The following is a 24,054-nucleotide window of genomic DNA, read 5'->3' on the forward strand; positions in this document are numbered from 1 at the left end:
CTCTGTCTGTCTCTCTCAAATAAATAAATAAACAACAAAAAAATTTTTTTTTTAAATGATAACTAAGGGCTGGAGAGATGGCTTAGCGGTTAAGCGCTTGCCTGTGAAGCCTAAGGATCCCAGTTCAAGGCTCGGTTCCCCAGGTCCCATGTTAGCCAGATGCACAAGGGGGCGCACGCGTCTGGAGTTCATTTGCAGAGGCTGGAAGCCCTGGCGTGCCCATTCTCTCTCTCTCTCCCTCTATTTGTCTTTCTCTCTCTCTCTCCCTCTATTTGTCTTTCTCTCTGTGTCTATAGCTCTCAAATAAATAAATAAATAAAAAATTAGGGCTGGAGAGATGGCTTAGCAGTTAAGCGCTTGCCTGTGAAGCCTAAGGACCCCGGTTCGAGGCTCGGTTCCCCAGATCCCACGTTAGCCAGATGGCACAAGGGGCCACACGCATCTGGAGTTCGTTTGCAGAGGCTGGAAGCCCTGGCGCGACCATTCTCTCTCTCTATGTCTTTCTCTCTGTGTCTGTCGCTCTCAAATAAATAATTAATTAATTAAAAACATTTTTAAGAAAATGGTAACTAAAAGCCAACAAATAATATACCAGCAAATAAATATGTATGCAGATATAACTGTTCTGATACAGTATGCCAATTTCATTAACTTATGCAGACCTTTGTTTAGCATACATAGGACTGAAGAATCTTGAACTTGCAAAAAGCAGGAAAAACAAACTAAATGTGCTTCCATCCACCCCAACATCAAAGTGAGACACCTGCAAGCCTAGCCCTCAGTATTTATAAGGCATTCTTGCCCATTAGCACAGATGGCAAAAAAGTGTGTCTACCTTAGCCTGTGAGAATCTTCTTTCAACAATCTTTTCTGGAGGCCTAAAGGCTTGAACTCAACAAATTAAGGATGGTCCTGTATCTGAAATTCCTGCGAATATGAGACATGCAGGCAAACTTTTTTTTTTTTTCAAGATATTTTTCAAGATAGGGTCTCTCTCTAGTCCAGCCTGACCTGAAATTCACTATGTAGTCTCAGGATAGCCTCAAACTCATTACAATCCTTCTACCTTTGAACCTCAAGCACTAGGATTAAAAGCGTGCGCCACCATGCCCGGCTGAAGGAATTACTTTTAACCCAGGTCACTCCTGACTCCCACATTTGAATTTTTTGGGTGAAAATAAGCTCATCTTTCATGACAAAAATAGACAGAGTACACCAAATATAAGAATCAACATGGGCTGGAGAGATGGCTTAGCGGTTAAGCGCTTGCCTGTGAAGCCTAAGGACCCCGGTTCGAGGCTCAGTTCCCCAGGTCCCACGTTAGCCAGATGCACAAGGGAGTGCACGCATCTGGAATTCGTTTGCAGAGGCTGGAAGCCCTGGCGCGCCGCCCATTCTCTCTCTCTCCCTCTATCTGTCTTTCTCTCTGTGTCTGTTTCTCTCAAATAAATAAATAAATAAATAAATAAATAAATAAATAAATAAAGAATCAACAAATACAATACACTTGGTTTAACAGAACTATTAAGAGTCTTGACAAAAAGTAGATGTTTAAATTTAAAAAAATATAAAGGGATATGAAAAGCTAACAAAAGTCTAGACACCAAGAAATACAATAGGCAGATCTGAAGAATTATTCATAGCTGTTGGAAGTCAGCTTCCTGTTGCTGGGACAAACATCCAACCAGACAGAGTTTATGGGAGGAACAGGTTTATTTCAGGCTTACAAAATCCAGGGGAACACCATCAGTGGTGGAAGGAGCTGGCTTATTTCCATAGATCCACACAGAGAGAGACCACCAACAGCAAGCATGAACAAACAGAGTTTAAACTGCTCTCTCTACACCTGGGCTGGAATTCAGACTCCCCACCCCCAGTGAGACAACCCTCTCAAGCAGGAATCTGCCTGCTGAGGATGTCAGTAGGAAGTTCAATTGTAATAAAACACCTGAGTCTATGGGGCTATACATTCAAACTACTCCAATAGCTAAAAATGAAAAACAATTTTGAAAGACTCCAATGAGTAAGTTAATAGATTATGTAAAGCTCACAAAGAAATTATGAACAAGATGGCACTATGTGAAGAGTAAAAGCAGTGAGAGATGTACGACGGTGTAAAAGAACAGAATGAGAAGACATATTCATTTAAAAACGAGTAACTAGGGCTGGAGAGATGGCTTAGTGGTTAAGCACTTGCCTGTGAAGCCTAAGGACCTTGCTTTGAGGCTTGATTCCTCAGGACCCATGTTAGCCAGATGCACAAGGGGGCACTTATGTCTGGAATTCGTTTGCAGTGGCTGGAGGCCCTGGCACGCCCATATATTCTCTCTCTCCTTCCCTCTTTCTGTCTTTCTCTCTCAAATAAACAAATAAAAATAAACCAAAAAAATGAGTAACTATGCTAACCATGTCTTTAACTTTTGTTACTTATAATACTTGTGTTATTTATTAACTCTGGGTGATTTTGCTTCTGAAAATTAAAACACATGTTTTTGTGTGTATAGTGTGGTGTGTGTAGTATATGCACATATATGTGCAGATGCACTCACAGGTATGCAGAGGCTAGAGGAGAACATCAGGTGTCTTTCCTCTAGGTCATCTGTATAGTGGATTTCCTTAGGGACAGAGTCTTTCTGAATGTAGAACTGTGTTGTTTTTTTAAAAAATATTTCATTTATTTATTTATTTGACAGAGAAAGATGGGGAGAGAAAGAATGGAAATGCCAGGGTCTCCAGCCACTACAAACTAATTCCAGATGCATGTGCCCCCTTGTACATCTGGCTAACATGGGTCCTGGGGAATTGAACCAGGGTCCTTTGGCTTTGCAGGCAAACACCTTAACCGCTAAGCCATCCTTCTAGCCCCGAGCTATGGTTTTTGTAAGCCTCAACAACTCTCCTGTCTCTGCTTTCCACAGAACTGGGGTTATAGATATGTATGGTCACATCCAGCTGTTTACAAAGTCATGGAGAACTGAACTCCAGCAGTCTTAGGCCCTCAGGACCTTATGTTTGCAACAAGTGTTCTTATCCACTAAACCATCTCCTGAGCCCAAAACACTTTTAAAAATACAAGTTAGTTGGCCATGGTGGCACATGCCTTTAATGCCAGCACTAGGGAGGCAGAGGTAAGAGGATCGCAGTTAAGTTTGAGGGCACCCTGAGATCACATAGTGAATTCCAGGTCAGCCTGAGCTAGAGTGAGACCCTACCTCGAAAAACCAAAAACAAACAAACAAAAAAGTTAACTACATAGTGAATTCCAGGTCAGCCTGGGCTAGAGTGAGACCCTGCTTTGAAAAACCAAAAAAAAAAAAAAAAAAAGTTGGGGACTGGAGGTATGGCTTAGCGGCTAAGGTGCTTGCCTGCAAAGCTAAAGGACTCAGGTTCGACTCCCCAGGACCCATGTAAGCCAGATGCACAAGGTGGTGCATGCATCTGGAGTTTGTCTGCCGTGACTGAAGGCCCTAGTACACCCAATATCTATCTCTATCTGCCTGCCCCCCCTCATTAATTAAAAATACAAGTTGAGTGTCTACCCCTTACTCCAAATGCTTAGGATCTCAAGAGTTTCAGAGTTTTGTAGCATGAATATAAATTACTAGCAGGCTTTGCAAGCAAGTGCCTTTAACTGCTGAGCCATCTCCTCAGCCCCCAACATATGTTTTTTAATGTAGCTTTGCCATAGTATATAAGTCATTACAATTTCAAAGTTCTGCTTTTTATTTACAGAAACATCTTTATTTTATATATATATATATTTTTCGAGGTAGGGTGTCACTCTAGCCCAGGCTGACATGGAATTTATTCTGTAGTCTCAGTGTGGCCTCGAAGTCACGGAGATCCTCTTACCTCTGCCTCCCGAGTACTGGGATTAAAGGCGTGTGCCACCATGCCCGGCTTCATCTTTGTTTATTTTTTAAAATTATTTTTATTTGTGTGGGGGGGCATGCCAGCCATGCCTCTCTTTTGCATTTGGCTTATACTGAGTAGCTTAGGAATTAAACCAGGGCCAGCAGGCTTTGCAAGCAAGCCCACTTAACCACTGAGACATCTTCCCAGCCACCTTTATACAATAAGTAATTCATTGTGTGTGTGTGTGTATACATATGTGAATTATATTTCAGAAACATGTTTTATAATTAAGAGCTAACTCAAAGTAATAGCTATTTATTTGTTCTAACTCCTATCAAAAGCCAAACTGTCACTGCAGCTTCTACTGTTTTCAGTTCGTCATACTGAAAACACGTATGACAGCTAGTTCATGTCAGAAAGCCTATTGAAAACAATACAAATATGACATTAAAGAGCACCCAGAAGCACAGAAGTAGAGCATGAGTAACTATCATTTCTATCATATGAGAGCAGAAATGTTCCTGGACACCATCGAAGTGTCACTGAGTGGTGACTGAATCAAGTAGTGGACATTAGTTTAAAACCAGTTGTTCCTTAAGAGCCTAGGGTTGAGCTCAGTTGACAGTCCTTACCAATATCCACAAAGGACTGGTTTGATACCAGCACCACAGAAAACTAGGTGTCATGGTGCACACCTGTAATAGGAAGTGGATATGAAGTTCAAGCCAGCCTGGGCTACATGAGACCTTGTCTCAAGCAACAACAATATAAAATTAAAAAAATACTTATTCATTTTAATATTAATCCCTATTCAAACTTGTTGGGTGAAATATAATTTCTATGGGTCAAATCCAAGGGTAATTCATAACACTGACGATCACACCCAAGCTTTCCATCCTGGGAAAAGTCGGCTGAGATTTTTGGGGTCCATGGCCTGCTGTATGAGCAAGTTCACCTGTCCTCCCACACTGAGCACAGTGCCTTCTTCCACTCCTTTCAGTTTCTCTTGCAGTCTCATCAATACACGTTCTGCTACTTTGTTGAAGCTCTGGTCAGTATCACTAATGAGAAGAAAAGATTTCAATGGCATTTCTAAGGGCCTTGGAAACAAAATCTAAGTAATTAACAATAGGTACTTCCTAAAATTTCTCACCTAAGATTCCGTTTGCACTCTTGGTCATCTGCATTCAGAGTGGAATGGAGCTCAGTTTCATCTTCAGGCCTCTGCTGCAAATACAATGCTTTCAAAGGATTCATAGTCCAGTCAAAAAGCGGATCATACAAAAGGACCTAAAGCAAGAAAATATTGGAAGAACAATGTGTAACTTCATAGTTAAAAACAATATGCTAGGATTATAAAAATAACAGACACTATTCAGATGGTAGTTAATGGAAATGAGATCAAAGTTATGCACAATTTGTTTTCTTGTGGAAGAAACTATGTTACCATCAATGTCCTATCTTTTTTCTTCCTCCCCATGTTTTCTGACTGGGAGATACTATTAAAAGATTTTCAGGCCGGGCGTGGTGGCGCACGCCTTTAATCCCAGCACTCGGGAGGCAGAGGTAGGAGGATTGCCATAAGTTCGAGGCCACCCTGAGACTCCATAGTGAATTCCAGGTCAGCCTGGGCTAGAGTGAGACCCTAACTCGAAAAACCAAAAAAAAAAAAAAAGATTTTCAGTAACTGACAAACTGCTTCTATTCTTCCCTTCATTGTCCACCAGTGTAGTCCTGAGCACACTCCAGTTCTTTAGGTAGGCCCACCAGCTAGACAGTCCCAACTGTGGGAAATAGAAGGTGCTAGCAGATCTATTTTGACCTGCCTCCTAAGCCATCCTTCCAAACTTAAAAAAATATACACTTATTTGCAAGCAGAGAGGGACAGAGGTAGGGGTTGGGAAAGAAGGGGTGAGCCAGGGCCTCCAGCCACTGCAAATGAACTCCAGATACATGTGCCACTTTGCGCATCTGGCTTTATGCAGGTACTGGGGGAATCAAACCCAGATACTTGGGTGTTGCAGGAAAATGGCTTAACTGTTGAGCCATCTCTTCAGCCCCCAAACTGTTTTGTTTTATTTATTTTTTGAGGTAAGATGGTGATGATGATTATCATCTTCATCAGTTTTTGTTTTTCAAAGCAGGGTCTTGCGCTAGGCCAAGCTCTCCTGGAATTCACTATGTAGTCACAGGCTGGCCTTGAACTCACAGTATCTATGTCTTTTGAGTTCTGGGATTAAAGGCATGTGCCAGCACACCTGGCTTTTAAAAATTCTTGTTATTGTTATTATTATTGGTTTGATTTTTAAAAATATTTGTAAGCAAAGAGACACACAGAGAAGCCATACCCACAGAGAAAGAGAAAATGGGTACACCAGGGCTTCTAGCCACTACAAATAACTTTAGATGCATGAGCACTTTGTGTATCTCGCTTTACATGGGCACTGGGGAATTGAACCCTGGTTAGGCTTTGCCAGCAAGCACCTTAATTGCTGAGCCATTTTTCTAGCCCTAAACAGTATTGTTTTTTTTTAAATTTTTTTATTATTTATTTATTTATTTGAGAGTGAAGGGGGGGAAGGGAGGTGTGGGCAGGCAGACAGGCAGAGAGCAAAACAGAGAATGGCCGCAACAGGGCTTCCAGCCACTGCAAACGAACTCCAGACGCATGCGCCCCCTTGTGCATCTGGCTAACGTGGGTCCTGGAGAATCGAGCCTCGAACCAGGGTCCTTAGGCTTCACAGGCAAGTGCTTAACCGCTAAGCCATCTCTCCAGCCCAGTATTGTTATTTTTTACATCTATATTAAATCTAACATTTATACTTACAACCTCCAGTCCTATGTCTTTTCCTATTTTAATTACATACAAATTTGGCTGAAGAAAAACAGGTATCTTGAGATTTTGTGGACTAGAATTTGGACTTTAAATAGCTGTCATGACCACATAAGTGACTATGACTTTAAGTCTCATACTTCAAAAAGTAGAAAAAGTTTAGAAAGCAAGATCACGTGGTGTTCTAATCTTGGTAGTTGTATGTCTGTCTGTGTGTGTGTGTGTGTGTATGTGTGTGTGTGTGTGTGTATGTATGTATGTATATAGTCATTTCCCTGCTGTTCACAAACACAGGATTTTCTTTTGTTTTCATTTATTTATTTTTTTTTCCTCACAACTTATAACACACAACCCTATGGTAAATACCAGCAGTCCCACTGAAGAGGGTCTTCAATGGAATGTGGGCAGGGAGGAGGGAAATGATGGCAGCCACACATGATGTGTCCATACAGTTTTCTACTTAATTTTTTAAAAAAAAAAGAAGAGCTGGAGAGATGGCTTAGCAGTTAAAATGTGCCTGCCTGTGAAACCTAAGGATTCATGTTTGATACTCCAGAGCCTATGTAAGCCAGATGCACAAAGTAACAGAAGGGCACAAAGTCACACATGCACACAAGGGTGTGGGGGCAACACATCTGAAGTTCAAGTGCAGTGGCTGGAGGCCCTGCCATGCCAATTCTCTCTCCCCTCCCTTGCACAAATAAAATAAAATAAATTCGTAGTCAAGTTTTAGCAAGTCTTAATAATAAATAAAGCACTCAGTTACTGAGACAAATGACTCAGCAGTACATGCCAGATTACAATGTTGACATATTTTCTTTATATTGCTGCATTAATGGGTTTTTTCAGTAGCCACATACTAGGGCTATAAAATGCTTTTAGGTTATTTAAATCTAGGACATGTACAAAATCAGGAGCACCAAAATCTATCTTGTCAACAGTAAACTATGGAGGGACTGACCTTAATTACAGTGTCCTTATTAACAGATTCAAGTATTCCTATATAACTTCAAGTTGGGTACTAACATGGCCTTATATTTCAGACATATAAACCCATTTCACTCACATAAGAAAGTCTATTTTAGTAATAAACTAAGAAGGAAGAAGGGCATATTGTAGCCTTCATGGGATGGAGGAGAGAAACCATACAAATTGGTTCAAAATCAAGGGCTGGTTGTCAGGGTTTGTATTTACAAATAATGGAATAAGGTAAAATATGCATTAGACTAGCTATCAAAACAGAAGTGGCTGAAAATAATAAAGGAATACAACTAAGGTACAGCAGGGCTTCTCAATATTAGCACTGCTGACATTTGGGGCTGGATACTTCACACAAGGTTAGCAGCACTTGTGGCCTCCACCCGGGTGTCCACTATATTCCTAGTTTAACAACTGTGATAACCAAGTATCTCCACACATCACCAGCTCTTCTTTGTGGGACAAAATTGTCCCTGGCTAAGTACCACTAAGCTACAAAGAGCAAAATATTTCCTTACTAGGACAAATAACAATGTGTGGGGCATGAAATTCTATTATGAAGATGACAAGATTTGAAGGCCATTAGACACATTCACTGACAGGAAAAAGCACCCATATCAAAGTGCTCTGAAACAGATTTAGGAAGCAGGGTGATGTTTAAATTATATATGAGAAATAGCAACTGTGTTTGAGGATATAGCCCAGAAGTATAGCATTTGCCTAGCATACACAGGCCCGTGGTTTGATAGCCAGCAACAAAAGAAAAAAAAGGAACTCAATGAAATCTAACTGAAGAAATAACCAGAAAGAGGAAGACAATGACATCTTAGACAACTGGGATGAAGGATGTTACTGAGAAGCTCTGTCCTAGAGCTATCAGTGGTTAGCAAGTGAGAAATTCTCTTCAAGATGGCAATTGCCACTCCAAATGATTTTCAAAAATTTGGAAAACTCTACTAGAGGAAGATCAAGTAGGTTAGTTAAACATTAAGGGCAATAAATCACCAGTGGAGATACTCAGCAGTGGACACTGAAAGCCTCAAATTTGGCCAGCCAGGCTAAATGAGCCAACAGGTTTAACAGTGGCATGTCTGCTATGGGGGAAACCAAGCGCTCTCTAATTGGACTGGAGGCCTGCTCCATGGGAGGGAATACAGGCCTGATACTGAAAACCTACAACAGAGGTAGCCATGAAACCTAGGGTTGTAACATCTGCTGGTGTCTGGCTAAATGTATATACTAATCTCACCAAACTGCCCAGTAAGTACTTCTCTTAATGTTCATACCCATATATTAATACTACTCTCACTTTTGGTTAGAAAAAGCTTCTCTTTTCAGATGGCAGTCACCTTGGAATGACTCAGAAGGCACCATGGTGCTGAGAAGAAGTGATAGAGGAGTGCTTAGCACTGTAATGTATCACATCTTCCAAGGCTCAGGATCCATTGCAGAAGAAGAGATGGCAGAATGAATATAAGAGCCAAAGGAAGGGTAGGACTCCTTACAACATGCTCCTCCAGACACAAAATGGCCTGGATATCCATGACTTCACAGTGCCCGACACTACCTACACAAGACCATCATAATATGAGGAAAAGATGCTGATATCAAAATAAAACACTGATTGAGAGGGAGAGGGGATATAACGGAGAGTGGAGTTTCAAAGGGGAAGATGGGGGGAGGGCATTACCATCAGTTATTGTCCACAATTATGGAAGCTGTCAATTAAAAAAAATTAATTAACTTAAAAAAACACAAAAGCAAGGCTGGAGAGATGGCTTAGCAGTTAAGATGCATGCCTGTGAAGCCTAAGGGCCCAGGTTTTATTCTCTAGGTCCCACGTAAGCCAGATGCACATGGTGCCACATGCATCTGGAGTTCATTTGCAGTGGCTAGAAGCCCTGGTGTGCCCATTTTCTTTCTCTCTCAAAAATAAATAAATTTTTAGAATCTTAAAAAAAAAAAACAGAAAGGCATGGGGGAGTGTTTAGAAATGGCACAGGTATTACAAGTGGAAATGCTAATAATTTCTCAGATATATAATCCTCACTCAGAGCACATGAAAATTCCTTACAGTGATGTAGGAACCCCTAGGGGAGGGGGATCTAACACAACATCACCTTTCAATGTCACCCTACAACTCTAGATTTTAAAATATTTGTATTATTGAAGCATTCATGTTATTATCTGTCCTTACCACAGAACCAGTGGCAAACTAAATTGAATGACAATACATATGAACATAATTGGAAGTGGAGAAAACAAAAAGGAATGCATTCTCAGCCTTGGATTTATCAACCTACTGTGAATACATAGGGACTCACTTTAGCATTCATTTTGTAAAATAAATTCTGTTGCCTCATCCATCCAAAGGAGATCCATAAGGACACTGGTTCATTAGGGAGAATACAAGACTATCCAGGCAGACTTAATTTCATGTTCTAAAGGAATATAGTTCCATTCTTGTTGGTTACAGTTTCATGTAAGTGAAATAAGGCAGTCATTCTCAACACTGCCTAAACAGGAGGAATGCTTTTAATAAACTGTATTACTTATCCTTCCTGAAAAATCTGGTTTGGATTTGGTCAACATCTATACTGTTTAAAAGCAGTACAGATGATGCTAATGTGCACTCAGTTCCAGCATCATCAGTTATAGAAATAAGAATGGAAGGGAGGAAGGGATGCCTATACTTTACTCCCCATGCTTCCCTGTGGAGGAAATGCTTCTGAGCTCTTATCCTTGTCTCTCATGTACTTACTAGGTTTATGAATGATAGGTACACAATTCTCACTTGAGTAGAACTAATGCTGCAGCACTGGAAGTTTGACTTACTTCCTTCTCTGCCCTGGATCAACATGATACAGTAAACCTAATTTAAGTACGTATCTTCTGTTGGCCAATAATTCACTTGGTAGAGCTGACTCAATGTTAGACAGCAGAGAGGAACTGCTGGGAGTCCCATAAGTGAACTTCACTCCTCAGTCATATTCCTCTAATAACAATGCTGATGCCTTGATCTTGATCTAATTAGCTCTGAGCCTGGGCAGGGAAAATGAAGATACACATATACACTTAATGGAAATCATTCTCAAAATGGTACAAATGTCTAAAAGGTCAAAGTTCTCATTTATTTATTAAAGACCAAAAGATTACAGAACAATGCTACAACATTCCAAGAAATATGAGGTGACCAGAGCCATTTCTAAACCAAAACTTTTGGGTATGAGAAATATTTACTGTGTAACTTCCTTCTGTCTGCTGCCCAGCACCACCCTACATGAAAATGAGGCAGTCCTAGGGCTTGAGAGATGGCTCAAGGCACTTGCCTGCAAAGCCTAAAGACCAGGTTCAATTCCCTAGTAACCATGTAAAGCCAGATGAACAGTGGTGCATCTGGAGTTTGTTTGCAGCAGCTGGAGGCCTAGGGTGCCCATTCTCTCTGTTTTAGCTCTCTCTGCTTGCAAAAAAAAAAAAAAAAAAAAAAATGTTAATGAAGCAGTCCTTGTCAAACCAGTGACTTTCTAACAAGATACACTGTTGCTACAGAAATAAGGATTTTCATTGAATATAGTTTACCTCTACAATGGTTAACAGAGTTTCTTGAGAATTTCTCATCACTTCCATGGTTTTCTCACAGCATCTAAACAGTGACACAAAATACAAATGTGAATTCTGTTGCACATCAAAATTTTCAACAACACTGTGTGTACGCTTAGACTGTCCTTATTAGTAATTTCTAAATTTATATCACAAACAGGAGCATACTTGGCAGAAAGTTCATTTTAGAGATGTTCAGAAATAAATACACACATACATACAAATGTTTTATAAGTTTAGCATTTATAAGAAAAATAACATGCTTCCATGAAATATTTCTTTCAGCCATTGACTACTATGGCAATTATTAGGTTACTTTGACTGGAATCTGCCCCATGGAAACTTGAGTTTATAGGCCTAAGCCGGGAAAACTACAAGAAAATGCAAAATCTTTAAAAAGACAGAAGCGTAGTTTCTTCAATATCCCCAATAATGAGCACCAATGAAACAAACAAAAAGTTAGCTCAGAGTGAATAAAGGTACAAAAGCAGGCCTCTTCCAGAGGAGTTCAAAATGCGTGCTGAATTAGGTCCCAGGTGCCTGGGAGAAAGAACTATTATTGTCCATGCTCAGTATTGTTCTTAGTGCTATAGAGCAGAGGGATGTAATTCTGTCACAGAATTCTATTATCTCTATAAATCTAATCTAAATAATTTTTTTTTTTTTTTTTGGTTTTTCGAGGTTGGGTCTCCCTCTAGCCCAGGCTGACCTGGAATTCACTATGTAATCTCAGGGTGGTCTTGAACTCATGGTAATCCTCTTACCTCTACCTCTCTAGTGCTGGGATTAAAGGCGTGTACCACCATGCCTGGCTCTAAATAATTTTGACACCAAAAAAATGTCCACTCGCCCTTGCCTTGTGTCACTCACCTTCTGAAGACACCTTCAACACCAGTGATGCCCATGCCATCTACAATATCTCTGGTCAGTCTAAAAGGAACTGTTTCTGGAGTAGGTAGGATTTTACCCTGTTCAAAAGCAACCCCTAAAGAAAAACAGTGAAGCAAAGAGATTTAGCAGTTTATTTACTTCACAACTGGCACTGAATTTTATAAAGGCATCTTATAACCTGTCACTATTGTCTGTTTACATTAATACATACAGCTTATTCTATTTGTGTCTCCCTACCAAGCTCATATCCATTAACTATGAGATCCACCTCAAATCCAAAAATAATAGCTTCTGCACAGTTAGAAAATCTTGATTAAAGGGTCATTTTTAAAAATAGATAACTGGGTATAGAGAGATGCCTTAGCAGTTACAGGGCTTGCTTGTAAAGCCTACCACTTGGGATTCCAGTCCACTACAAGAGCATAAAGCTGGATGGAAAACAGAATGCATGATCCTGGTACAATTACGAAAATGGAAAGGTATCTCTATGTGTATACCTACATGTGAACAAATAAAATAAGGGGCTGGAGAAATGGCTCAGCAGTTAAAGGTACCTGCTTGCAACACAGGCTGATGTGGATTGATTCTCCAGCACTCAGGTGAAGCTGGATGCAAAGTGGTGATCGTGATGGTAGGTGATCATGGGCCAAGCTAGTCTGTGTAGTATTCTGGCAGTTCATTTACAGTAGTAAGAAATTGTGTCTTGGGCTGGGGAGATGCCTCAGTGGTTAAAAGAACTTGTTTGCAAAGTGTGACAGCCCAGGTTTGATTCCCTAATACTCATGTAAAACGAGGTACATAAAGTGGTGCATGTCTGAGACATCACACACCCTCCAAGGCTCAGGGTCCATTGCGGAAGAGGTGGCAGAAAGAATGTAAGAGCCAAAGGAAGGGTACCACTCCTTACATAAACCTGTCTGGGCAGAAGCTGGCCTCGATATCCAAGATCTTGCAGTGCCTAGCAATACCTACACAAGACCTTCATAACAGAAGAAAAAGATAATCACATCAAATTAAAAGAGAGACTAATGGAAAGAGGGAAGGGATATGGCAAAGAGCAGAATTATGATGGGGAAAGTGGGGAAGGGGAAGGAAATACCATGGTTTGTTTTATATATATATATATATATATATATATATATGTATGTATGTATGTATGTATGTATGTATGTATGTATGTATGTATGTGTATGTATATGTATATATATGTATAAGTATATATATACACACACACACATATATACACATATGTGTGTGTGTATGTATGTATGTACATATGTATGTATGTATTAAAAAGAAGTGGCTCATGTGTCTGGAATTTCTTATAGAACTAAGAGGCCCTGGAATATCCATTCTCTCTCTCTCTGCTTGTAAATAACAATATTAAAAACGAAAAGAAGAAACCATGTCTGAAAGAAAATGGAGCACAGACACCTCACAGTTGTCCTGACTTCTACATGCGCCATGGAACATTCATCCATCCACACACACACACACACACACACACACACACACACACATACACACACACACACACACAAGCAAATAAATAAAAAGTAAATGAATATATATTTTTAAAAATGGGCAACTAATAGAAGCTATAGAAGACATGTCCATTACATATTTCAAAACATTTCTTTTTTAAAAAATGTATTTTATGTTAGACAGAGAGAATGGGTGCACAAAGACCTTCAGCTGCTGCACACAAACTCCAGACGCAAGTACCACCTTGTGCATCTGGCTTATGTCAGTCCTGGGGAATCGAACCTGAGTCCCTTGGCTTGGCAGGCAGTGCCTAACCACTAAGCTATCTCTCCAGCATTTTTTTAAAAAAACATTTTATTTCTTTCTTTCAGAAAGAAAGAGGGAGAGGGAAGGAAGGAGAGAAAGAGAAGAGAGAGAAGGATGTGAATTGGTGTGTCAGGGTCTCTAGCCACTTCAAACACATTCTAGATGCATGTGACACCCTGTGAGGTTTACACGGGTCTTGGGAAATTGAACCTGGGTCGTTCAGCTTTCCAAGCAAGCACCCCAATCACTAAGCCATCTCCCTAGCCCTTTTTTTTCGTTTTTGGTTTTTCAAAGTAGGGTTTCACTCTAGTCAAGGCTGACCTGGAATTCACTATGTAGTCTCTCAGGGTGGCCTTGAACTCACAGTGATCCTCCTGCCTCTACCTCCCGAGTGCTGGAATAAGACATGCACCAACATGCCCGGCCTTTAAAAACATTTCTACGGCTGGAGAGATGGCTTAGCGGTTAAGCCCTCACCTATGAAGCCTAAGGACCCCGGTTCGAGACTCGGTTCCCCAGGTCCCACGTTAGCCAGATGCACAAGGGGGCGCACGCGTCTGGAGTTCATTTGCAGAGGCTGGAAGCCCTGGCGCGCCCATTCTCTCTCTCTCCCTCTATCTGTCTTTCTGTGTCTGTTGCTCTCAAATAAGTAAATAAAAAATGAACAAAAAAAATTAAAAAAAAAAACATTTCTAATGAAACTTTTAATTTTACGATAGACTTACATGCTTAGCTTTGAGATAACTATATATGCACATGGAATTTTAAGAAATAATACAGAAAGACAGATCTCTTATATACCTTCTACCCAGTATCCTTGACTGGCAGGATCTTGGAAAGTAACTAGGATACAGGCATTAACATAGTCAAGATATGTAACAGTTCTCTCACAAGAATCCCCAAAGCTGCCTTTTATAACCATACCCACTTTTCCCCAGGATCTATCACCCCCTCACATCCACTACATTAGTATAACAAGCACTAATTTGTTTACACTTATAATTTTGTCATTTCAAATGTATCCTATAATAGGAACATACAGCATATAACTTTCTGTGATGAGCCCATCAACATTATGACAGAGGACAGAAGAGGACAAAAAATAGGATGTCAGGGGCTAGAGAGATGGCTTAACAATTGAAAGTGTAAGGACCCAGGTTCGATTCCCTAGTACCTATGTAAGCCAAATGAACTAGGAGGCACATGTGTCCAGAGTTCGTTTACAGTGACTACTAGAGGCCCTGGCATGCCCATTCTCTTCCTCTCTCTCTAATAAACAAATAAAATATTAAAGAGAAAAAGAGAGAGAGCGATCGAGCGAGCAAGCCAGCGCCAGGTGTGGTGGCACACGCCTTTAATCCCAGTACTCGGGAGGCAAAGATAGGAGGATCGCCTTGAGATTGAGGCCACCTTGAGACTACATAGTGAATTCCAGGTTAGTCTGGGTTAGAATGAGACCCTACCTCATAACAAAACAAAACAAAAAAAATCAATAAATATTTAAAAAATAATGGAATATCAAAACAGAAAAAGGACTACTAAGAAGAAGAGGGTAGCTGGGCATGGTGGTGCATGCCTTTAATCCCAGCACTTGCAAGGCAGAGGTACGAGGACCACTGTGAGTTTGAGGCCACTCTGACACTACATAGTAAATTCCTGATCAGCCTGAGCTAGAGCAAGACCCTACCTCAAAAAGGCAAAAACAATGGGCTGGAGAGATGGCTTAGCGGTTAAGCGTTTGCCTGTGAAGCCTAAGGACCCCGGTTCGAGGCTTGGTTCCCCAGGTCCCACATTAGCCAGATGCACAAGGGGGCGCACTCGCCTGGAGTTTGTTTGCAATGGCTGGAAGCCCTGGCTCGCCCATTCTCTCTCTCTCCCTCTATCTGACTTTCTCTGTGTCTGTCACTCTCAAATAAATAAATAAATAATGAACAAAAAATATTTAAAAAAAACAAAAACAAAAAAGGGGGGGAGGGGCTGGAGAGATGGCTTAGTGGTTAAGTGCTTGCCTGTGAAGACTAAGGACCCTGGTTCGAGGCTCGATTCCCCAGGACCCATATAAGTGAGATGCACCTGGAGTTCATTTGCAGTGGCTGGAGGCCCTGGCACACCATTCTCTCTCTCTTTCCCTCCCTCTTTCTCTGTTGCTCTCAAATAAATAAATAAAAATAAAAACAGGGCTGGAGAGATGGCTTAGTGGTTAAGTGCTTGCCTGTGCAGCCTAAGGACCCCAATTCGAGGCTTGATTCTCCAAGACCCACGTTAGCCAGATGCACAAGGGGGCGCACGCGTCTGGAGTTCGTTTGCAGTGGCTGGAAGTCCTGGTGTGCCCATTCTCTCTCTCTCTGTCACTCTCAAATAAATAAATAAAAAATTTAATGACAAATGGAAAAGGCATGCATTAAAAAAATAAAAACAAGAAGAAGAAGAAAAGGAGGATGCTCAGTAGAAGAGGGAGGGGGAGGAGACAAAAGAGAGTAATAGGATTATGCATCAAAATTCTTAATTTAAAAACATTAAGTAAGGCTGGGCATGATAGTGCATACCTGTAATCCCAGCATTAGGAGGCAGAGGTAAGAAGACCACTGTGATTTTGAGGGTACCTTGATACTACATAATGAATTCCAGGTCAGCCTGGGCTCGACTGAGACCCTATTTTAAATCCCAACACTCCCCCCTCAAAAGTTAAGCAAGAATAAATAAATATGCCAGGCATGATGACACCTTTAATCCCAGTACTCAGTAGGCTGAGGGAAGGAGTACTGCCATGAATTCAAGGCTAGCCTAGGCTATAGAGAGAGTTCCAGGTCAGCATGGACTAGTGTGAAACCCTGCCTCAAAACTAAACAAACAGGATTTCCAGGTAAGATGGTGGCATAGTAGCCACACTAAAGCAGCCTAGGGAGGGAAATAAACAGAAACACAGCAAAATACACTCTTCTACTGCAAAGTGAAGAGTATAATTTGTATCAACCACAGCAGAGTAGAGAACAAGATCTTCCAGAAAAGAGAAAACCAGCCAGAATACCACTGAGGTGCCAGCTGCCCTGATCCGCAAGCCTTCCAGGCTAGCAGAGTGGCAGGAAGGAGAATACAAAGATGACCAGCCCAATCAGCTCCAGGCACCCTGCAAAGTATCCCATCCCCCAACCATTAGGGCCATGAACATCCAGTAAAGTCATTCACTCCTGGCCACCCAGCACCCAGAGGGATCACGGAGGGAGGGGGAGGGCACTCAGCATTGGTGAGATTGGAAGCCATCCCAAAAGGTAACAAAGCCTACTTATACAAAGCCAGATAAACAGACCTGCATTGGAAGTGCTAACCTCTCTTACCATGTCAGGAAAGGTTATGTATTACATTTGAATGATATATTCTTGGTTGGCTTTACACTTCTCAAATAACTGTGTTTTGGTGTTGACTACTGTTACCTTTGACGTTTCCTGATTTTTAGGGTCTCTGTCTTCTTCTTAAGTCACTATTGGGGGCAGGGACTGACTGGCCCCAGGCTGACTTGGAACCCATTTCAGACTAGAAATCCCAAACTCCTAGTTGACAGGATTAAGAGTGTGGAGCACCAAACACCCTTGGGGACTTTACTAGATTATCTGTTTAGTTTAATCCCCACACTTGTATAAATACTCTCTGCTGATTTTGATTGAATGTCTATATTACTCAGTTGAATTTTAGAATTTGCCAGTAATTTGCTTCACCCAGTCTTCTATAATATTTGAATAGCAGGCAAACTCAACACCTAGGGTCAGTTTCACTGTTTCTCTAGGAGTTTAAAAGCTAAACCTAACACCTTAAACTCCTATATTAAAGATAAATAAAATCAGATTTATACGGCTAAGAACACTGCAGATAATTAGGAAACCCAAGCATCAAATTAACTCAAGATACAAAAATCTCTTCATTATAATACAAGGAACAAAAATTCAAGAAAATAAAATCCCAACAAAAATTATACATCCATCAGAAATGTCCTCCATTGAGATGAAATGCCTGACAAAGATTTCAAAAAAAATGATTATATTTATACTCAAAATAATCAAAGAAGAAAATACCTGAAGGAATCCCAAGAGAACACAGGAAACCAACTTAGTAAAATAAGTAGGCAATATAAAACACGAGGAAGGAAATAGAAATAATGAAAAATACCAATCAGAAATACTATAAATGAAAAATAGAGTGAGTTAAATAGAAAACTCACCAGTCTCACCAGTAAAATGGATCAAGGAGAGGGCGGAATACCTAAACTAGACCACGAGGTGGCAGATGTAATAAAGTCCAATAAAGAGAAGAACAAACTAATAGGAAGTCAAGACATTCAGGACACCATGAAGAGATCAAACATAAGAATGCAGAGCACAGCAGAAGGAGAAGACATTTACTAAAAAGGCCTAACAGGTATTTTCAACAATATCAAAGAAGGAAACATCCCCAAGTAGGGAAAGTGGTGCCAGTAATGCCAAACAGACAAAATCAGGAGAGAAACTCTCATCGTCATAATTAATCTACAAAACAGACAAACCATAGAAAATATATTGGGGGAAAAGTCAAGTCACATACAAAGGCAAGTCCATCAGGATAATAGCAGATTACTCAACACAAACTTTAAAAGCCTGAAGGGCTTGGAATGATATATTCCAGTTTCTGAAAAATAACAACTGTTAACCAAGATGATTTATCATGAAAAGCTACCCATTCAAATAGATGGAGAAATAAGAACATTCAACAAAAGCAGATGAAAGGAATATATAAAGACCAAACCAGCTCTAGAAAAAATACTGTAAAAACATGTACATCACTAAGTTTGAAAATCTGAAAAAAATTATTTCCTTGATTTATATGACATACCAAAATTAAATCAAGAAGAGATTGACCACTCAAATAGACCTATAACAAGCATGGAGATCCAAGCAGTTATATAAAATAGTTTCCCAACTTAAAAAAAAAAAAATCCAGGCCCACAGATGGATTCACTGGTGAATTTTACCAGACCTTTTATGGAAGAACTAACACTAAATGTTTTTCAAACTTTTCCATAAAACAGAAAAGGAAGGAATCCTACTAAATTCTTTTTACAAAGCCAGCATAACCCTGATACCAAAACCAGTCAAAGATAGAACAAAAAAAGAAAATTACAGACCAATCTCCCTCATAAACATAGATGCAAAATTTCTCAACAAAATACTGGCAAACAAAATACAAGAATATATCAGAAAGATTATTCACCCTGACCAAGTAAGCTTTATCCCAGAGATGGAGGGATGGTTCAACATATGCAAAACAATAATTATGATACATTATATAAATGAACTGAAGGACAAAAAAAATCACATAATAATCTCAATAGATGCAGAAAAATCATTTGACAAAATCTAACATCCCTTCATGATAAAAGTCCTACAGAAACTGGGAACAGAAGGAACATATCTCAACAGAATAAAGGCTATTTATGACAAACCTACAGCCAACATAATACTACTAAATGCAAAAAAGAAAAAACAAAGGTTGGAAGCTTTTCCACTAAAATCAGGAAAAAGACAAGGGTGTCCACTGTCCCCACTTTTATTTAATATAGTATTGGAAGTCTTACCCATAGCAATAAGGCAAGAGGAAGGAAATAGAAACATAAAAGGGATACAAATTGGAAAGGAAGAGATCAAGTCATCATTATTTGTATGTGACATGATTCTATAAATAAAAGACCCTAAAGACTCTACTGTCAAACTGTTAGAGCTGATAAACACCTATAGCCATGTAGCAGGATACAAAATAAACACAGAAATCAGTAGCCTTCCTATATGCTAACAACAAACACACAGAAGATGAAATCAGAGAATCACTCCCATTCACAACTGCATTAAAAAAAAAAAACACCCTCAGAATAAACCTAACCAAGGAAGTGAAGGATCTCTAAAATGAAAACTTTAAAACACTCAAGCAAGAAATTGCAGAACATACTAGGAAATGAAAAAGCATCCCTTGTTCTTAGATTGGAAGAATCAATACAGTTTTGAGTAACAAAAATAAGGCTAGTGGTATCACCATACCTGATTTTAACCTATATTACAGAGCCATAGTAACAAAAACCATATGGTACTGGCACACACACACACACACACACAAAAGACATGTAGATCAATGGAACAAAATAAAGGACCCAGATGTAAATATCCAGGTAGCTATAGCCACCTTATCTTTGACAAAACTGCTAGAAGTACTCCTTGGATAACAGACAGCCTCTTCAGCAAATGGTGCTAAGAAGACTGGATATGTATATCTGTACAAGGATAAAAATAGATCCTTATTGCTCTCCAAGCACAAGAATTAAGTCCAAGTGGATCAAAGACCTTAATATCAGACCAGAAACTCTGAAATTGCTGGAGGAAAAGGTAGGGGAATCCCTTCAACATACTGGTATTGGCAAAACATTCTGAATATAACCCCAATTGCTTAGGCAGTAAAACCACAGATCAACCACTGGACCTTATGAAATTACAAAGCTTTTGTACAGCAAAGAACACTGTGAACAGAGCAAAGAGACAACCTACAGAATGGAAGAAATTTTCTGTCAGCTATACATCTGACAGAGGATTAATATCCAGGATATACAAAGAACTCAAAAAACTAAATAATAAGAAATCAAACAACCCAATTAAAAAATGGGCTAAGAAGCTAATACAGAGTTCTCAAAAGAAGAAATAAAGATGGCATAATAATATCTAAAAAAAAAATGTTCTTCATCCCTAGCCATCAGGGAAATGCAGATTTAAACTGCATTGAGATTCCATATCGCTCTTGTCAGAATGGCTACCAACATGAAAACAAATGACAATAAATGCTGGCAAGTGGAAAAAGAATCCTTGTACACTGTTGTTGGGAATGCACTCTGGTCCAGCCACTGTGGAAATCAGTGTGGAGGTTCCTAAGACAGCTAAAAATATATCTATCATATGACACAGCTAGAGCACTCCTAGGCATATATCCTAAGGACTCGTCTCACTACCTTAGAGATACTTGCTCAACCATGTTTACTGCCTCTCTATTCACAATAGCTAGGAAACAGAACCAAGCATTTATGTCCCTTAACTGATGAGTGGATAATGAAGATGTGGCACATTTATACAATGGAGTTCTACTCAGTGGTAAAGAAAATGAAATTATAAAATTTTCAGGAAAATGGATAGATCTGGAAAGGATTATACTAAGTGAGGTAACCCAGGCCCAGAAAGCCAAACATCACATGTTCTCTCTCATATGTGGATCCTAGCTACAAATGATTAGGTTTCTATGTGAGTTGGAATAAAACTCAGTAACAGATTCCAGTAAGCTTCAAAGGGGATATAAAGAGAGGGAGGGGGGACTTAATAGGATGGCATTGTATATATGCAAATACAAGAACATATTAATGGGGGTGGAAAGGCCTAAGTGAGGTCAGAAAACAGATTGAGTAAAGGAAAGGTGGGGGCAGAGCTAATCAAAATCTACGAGGACATGAATGAGTCATATGGAAACCACTTTTTTGGACAATGGAACACCCAGAAGCCACAAATTGTCACTAGAAAAATTTCAGTGCCACGGATAGGATACCTTCTAGTGAGTTGTTGGCCAAGGAGGTCCCTGATACCACCAAAATATTACAGGCCACTGCCAAGGCTCTTGGTTTCCCACCAGGAATAGATGCTAAGACCCAACTGCTGAAGACTCCACATATTTGGGCTACAAGGTCACTGAGAAGTTCTGCTGGAGCTGAGCTGAAAACATCCTCTGTGTAGATAGGTGACAAAAGCTGGAAAAGGCTATGCTGCATGCAATTCCATGGAAAAAAAGAGAAATCACTAGTGGAGATACTCAACATTAGACACTGCAAGCCTTAAATTTGGCCAACCAGTTCAAATGAGCCAGTAGGTGCAATAGTGGCATGTCTGTTTTGGGGGAAACCAACCACTCTCTAATTGGACTGGAGGCCCACTCCATTGGAGGGAATACAGGCCTGATACTGAAAACCTACAACAGAGTTAGTCATGAGACCTAGGGGTGTAACATCTGCTGGTGTCTGGCTAAATGTATATAGTATTCTCACCAAACTGACCAATAAGCTCTTCTCTTAAGGTTAATACTCATATATTAAGATACTCTCACTTTTGGTTAGAAAAGCTTCTCTTTTCAGATAGCAGTGACCCTAGGATGACGCAGAAGGCACCATGGTACTGTGAAAAAGCAACAGAGGAGTGGTCAGCACTGAAATGTCTCTATCACACCGTCCAAGGCTCAGGGTCCATTGTGGAAGAGGTGGCGGAAAGAATGTAAAAGCCAAAGGAAGAGTAGGAGTCCTTCCAACATGCTTCTCCAGACACAAAATGGCCTGGATATCCTGACACTATCTACACAAGACCATCATAATAGGAGGAAAAGATGATGACATCTAAATAAAAGGGAGACTGAGTGGAGGAAGGGTATAATGGAGAGTTTCAAAGGGGAAAGTGGGGCAAGGGAGGGAATTACCATGGGTTACTGTCTATAATTATGGAAGTTGTCAATTAAAAAAATTAATAAAAAATAAAATTAAGGGCTGGTGAGATGGCTTAGTGGTTAAGTGCTTGCCTGTGAAGCCTAAGGACCCAAGTTTGAGGCTCGATTCCCCAGGACCCACATAAGCCAGATGTACAAGGTGGCGCATGCGTCTGGAGTTCCTTTGCAGTGGCTGGGAGACCTGGCATGCCCATTTTCTCTATCTGCCTCTTTCTTTGTCTGTTGCTCTCATATAAATAAATAAATAAAGCAACAAAATTTTTTTAAATAAATAAATAGCTTTAATCCCAGCAGTTAGGAGGCAGAGATAAGAGGATCACTGTGAGTTTGAGGTCAGCCTGAGACTATATAGTGAGTTCCAGGTCAGCCTGGGCTAGAGTAAGACCCTACCTCAAAATAAAACACAACAAAACAAAATCTAGAAAAATAAATAAATAAAACCTGCCATATTCTTTAGCTGGAAGCTTTGTTTATCTGGAAGTTTCTCCCTCCCACTGTTTGCACAACTACCACCACTGGTAAAGTTTATATGAAAATGTCCTTCAAGTTGAATCTCCTGGTCAGTACAACTCTAGTCTAAACCTTCATTATTGCACATCCAAACCACTATAATACCCCAACTTCCTACTGCAAATTGTTCCCAAAATTACCTAATATAAGACATAAGCATTTCCTACTTGAATAAATCTGCATTTATTTTCCATAATTTAACAAATTAAAAGTCAACAGTCTTCAGACTAGCTTTTCAGTGTATTCTCAATCACCTTCTTAATGACAGCAAACTTCACTCCAGCCAGTTAATGTCTCACATTCCTACAACATACTTTCTTAAATTATTCCTTCTTACAGATTTGCCCTATTTCCTCTTTTAATTACGCTTCCTTTCTTTCTTGAAGTCATGACTAAACTGCCACCTCCTCTATTAAGTTTTACTCACTATTTCAGGCAGAGATGGCTATTCCTCTACCATCAGTGTTTATGTTAAAGAGATTTATTGTAAATTGGAGTATTTTTTTCTCTAATATTTTTCTCATATTTATACTATGTTGGTATGCAAGCAACAGTCCTTGGTGACTACATAATTAAAGATAAATATCTTTTATTACTTACCCAAGTCTATATGTACAAGTTCTGCTGACTGTTCATTTATCAAGATATTCTGCACATGCCTATCTCCAAGTCCAAGGATGTAACCAACTAGGAAAAAATAAATAAAATCAACAATGTGAAATCAATGACTTCACTGAACTGTACAAAAAGGAGAAAGCTACCTAAGTGGCCAGCATCTGCCTATCTCTGTACTTCCTCCTTGCTGTATATATCCATGCACTGATTTCTAATACACATTTAGCCATAATATCCACTAATAACATTGATTCTATGTGACTTTTAAGTAGTTTAGACTTTTTAGCCTATGTAAAGGAAATTACGCACAAAAGTAGCCATCTTGAATTTAAATCAAAATCAATTGCTAAAAATGTTTCTTTATTAAAAAGCTCGTTTACTTTGAAAATTAGTGTGGTTAAAACTGAGACCCACTATTTACCTGGACCAAAGCAGTGTAT

General features: G+C 39.8%; 1 protein-coding gene across 4 annotated transcripts in view; it reads right to left on the reverse strand.

The window, feature by feature from the left end:
- Positions 1–3,992: 3,992 nt before the first annotated feature.
- Positions 3,993–24,054, reverse strand: part of Atm (ATM serine/threonine kinase) — a 157,982-nt gene continuing 137,920 nt past the window's right edge. For all 4 annotated transcript variants that reach the window (XM_045145281.1, XM_004652950.2, XM_045145279.1 and 1 more), the window contains 5 exons: positions 23,600–23,686; positions 12,137–12,251; positions 11,246–11,309; positions 5,009–5,145; positions 3,993–4,916 (listed from right to left, as the gene is read on the reverse strand). In XM_045145281.1, coding sequence (XP_045001216.1) covers positions 4,733–4,916; positions 5,009–5,145; positions 11,246–11,309; positions 12,137–12,251; positions 23,600–23,686 — 587 coding nt within the window. In that variant the 3' untranslated portion in view covers positions 3,993–4,732. The remainder of the gene's footprint in view (positions 4,917–5,008; positions 5,146–11,245; positions 11,310–12,136; positions 12,252–23,599; positions 23,687–24,054) is intronic.

This window comes from Jaculus jaculus, chromosome 3 (assembly GCF_020740685.1).
Source record: "Jaculus jaculus isolate mJacJac1 chromosome 3, mJacJac1.mat.Y.cur, whole genome shotgun sequence".
Lineage (NCBI taxonomy): Eukaryota > Metazoa > Chordata > Mammalia > Rodentia > Dipodidae > Jaculus > Jaculus jaculus.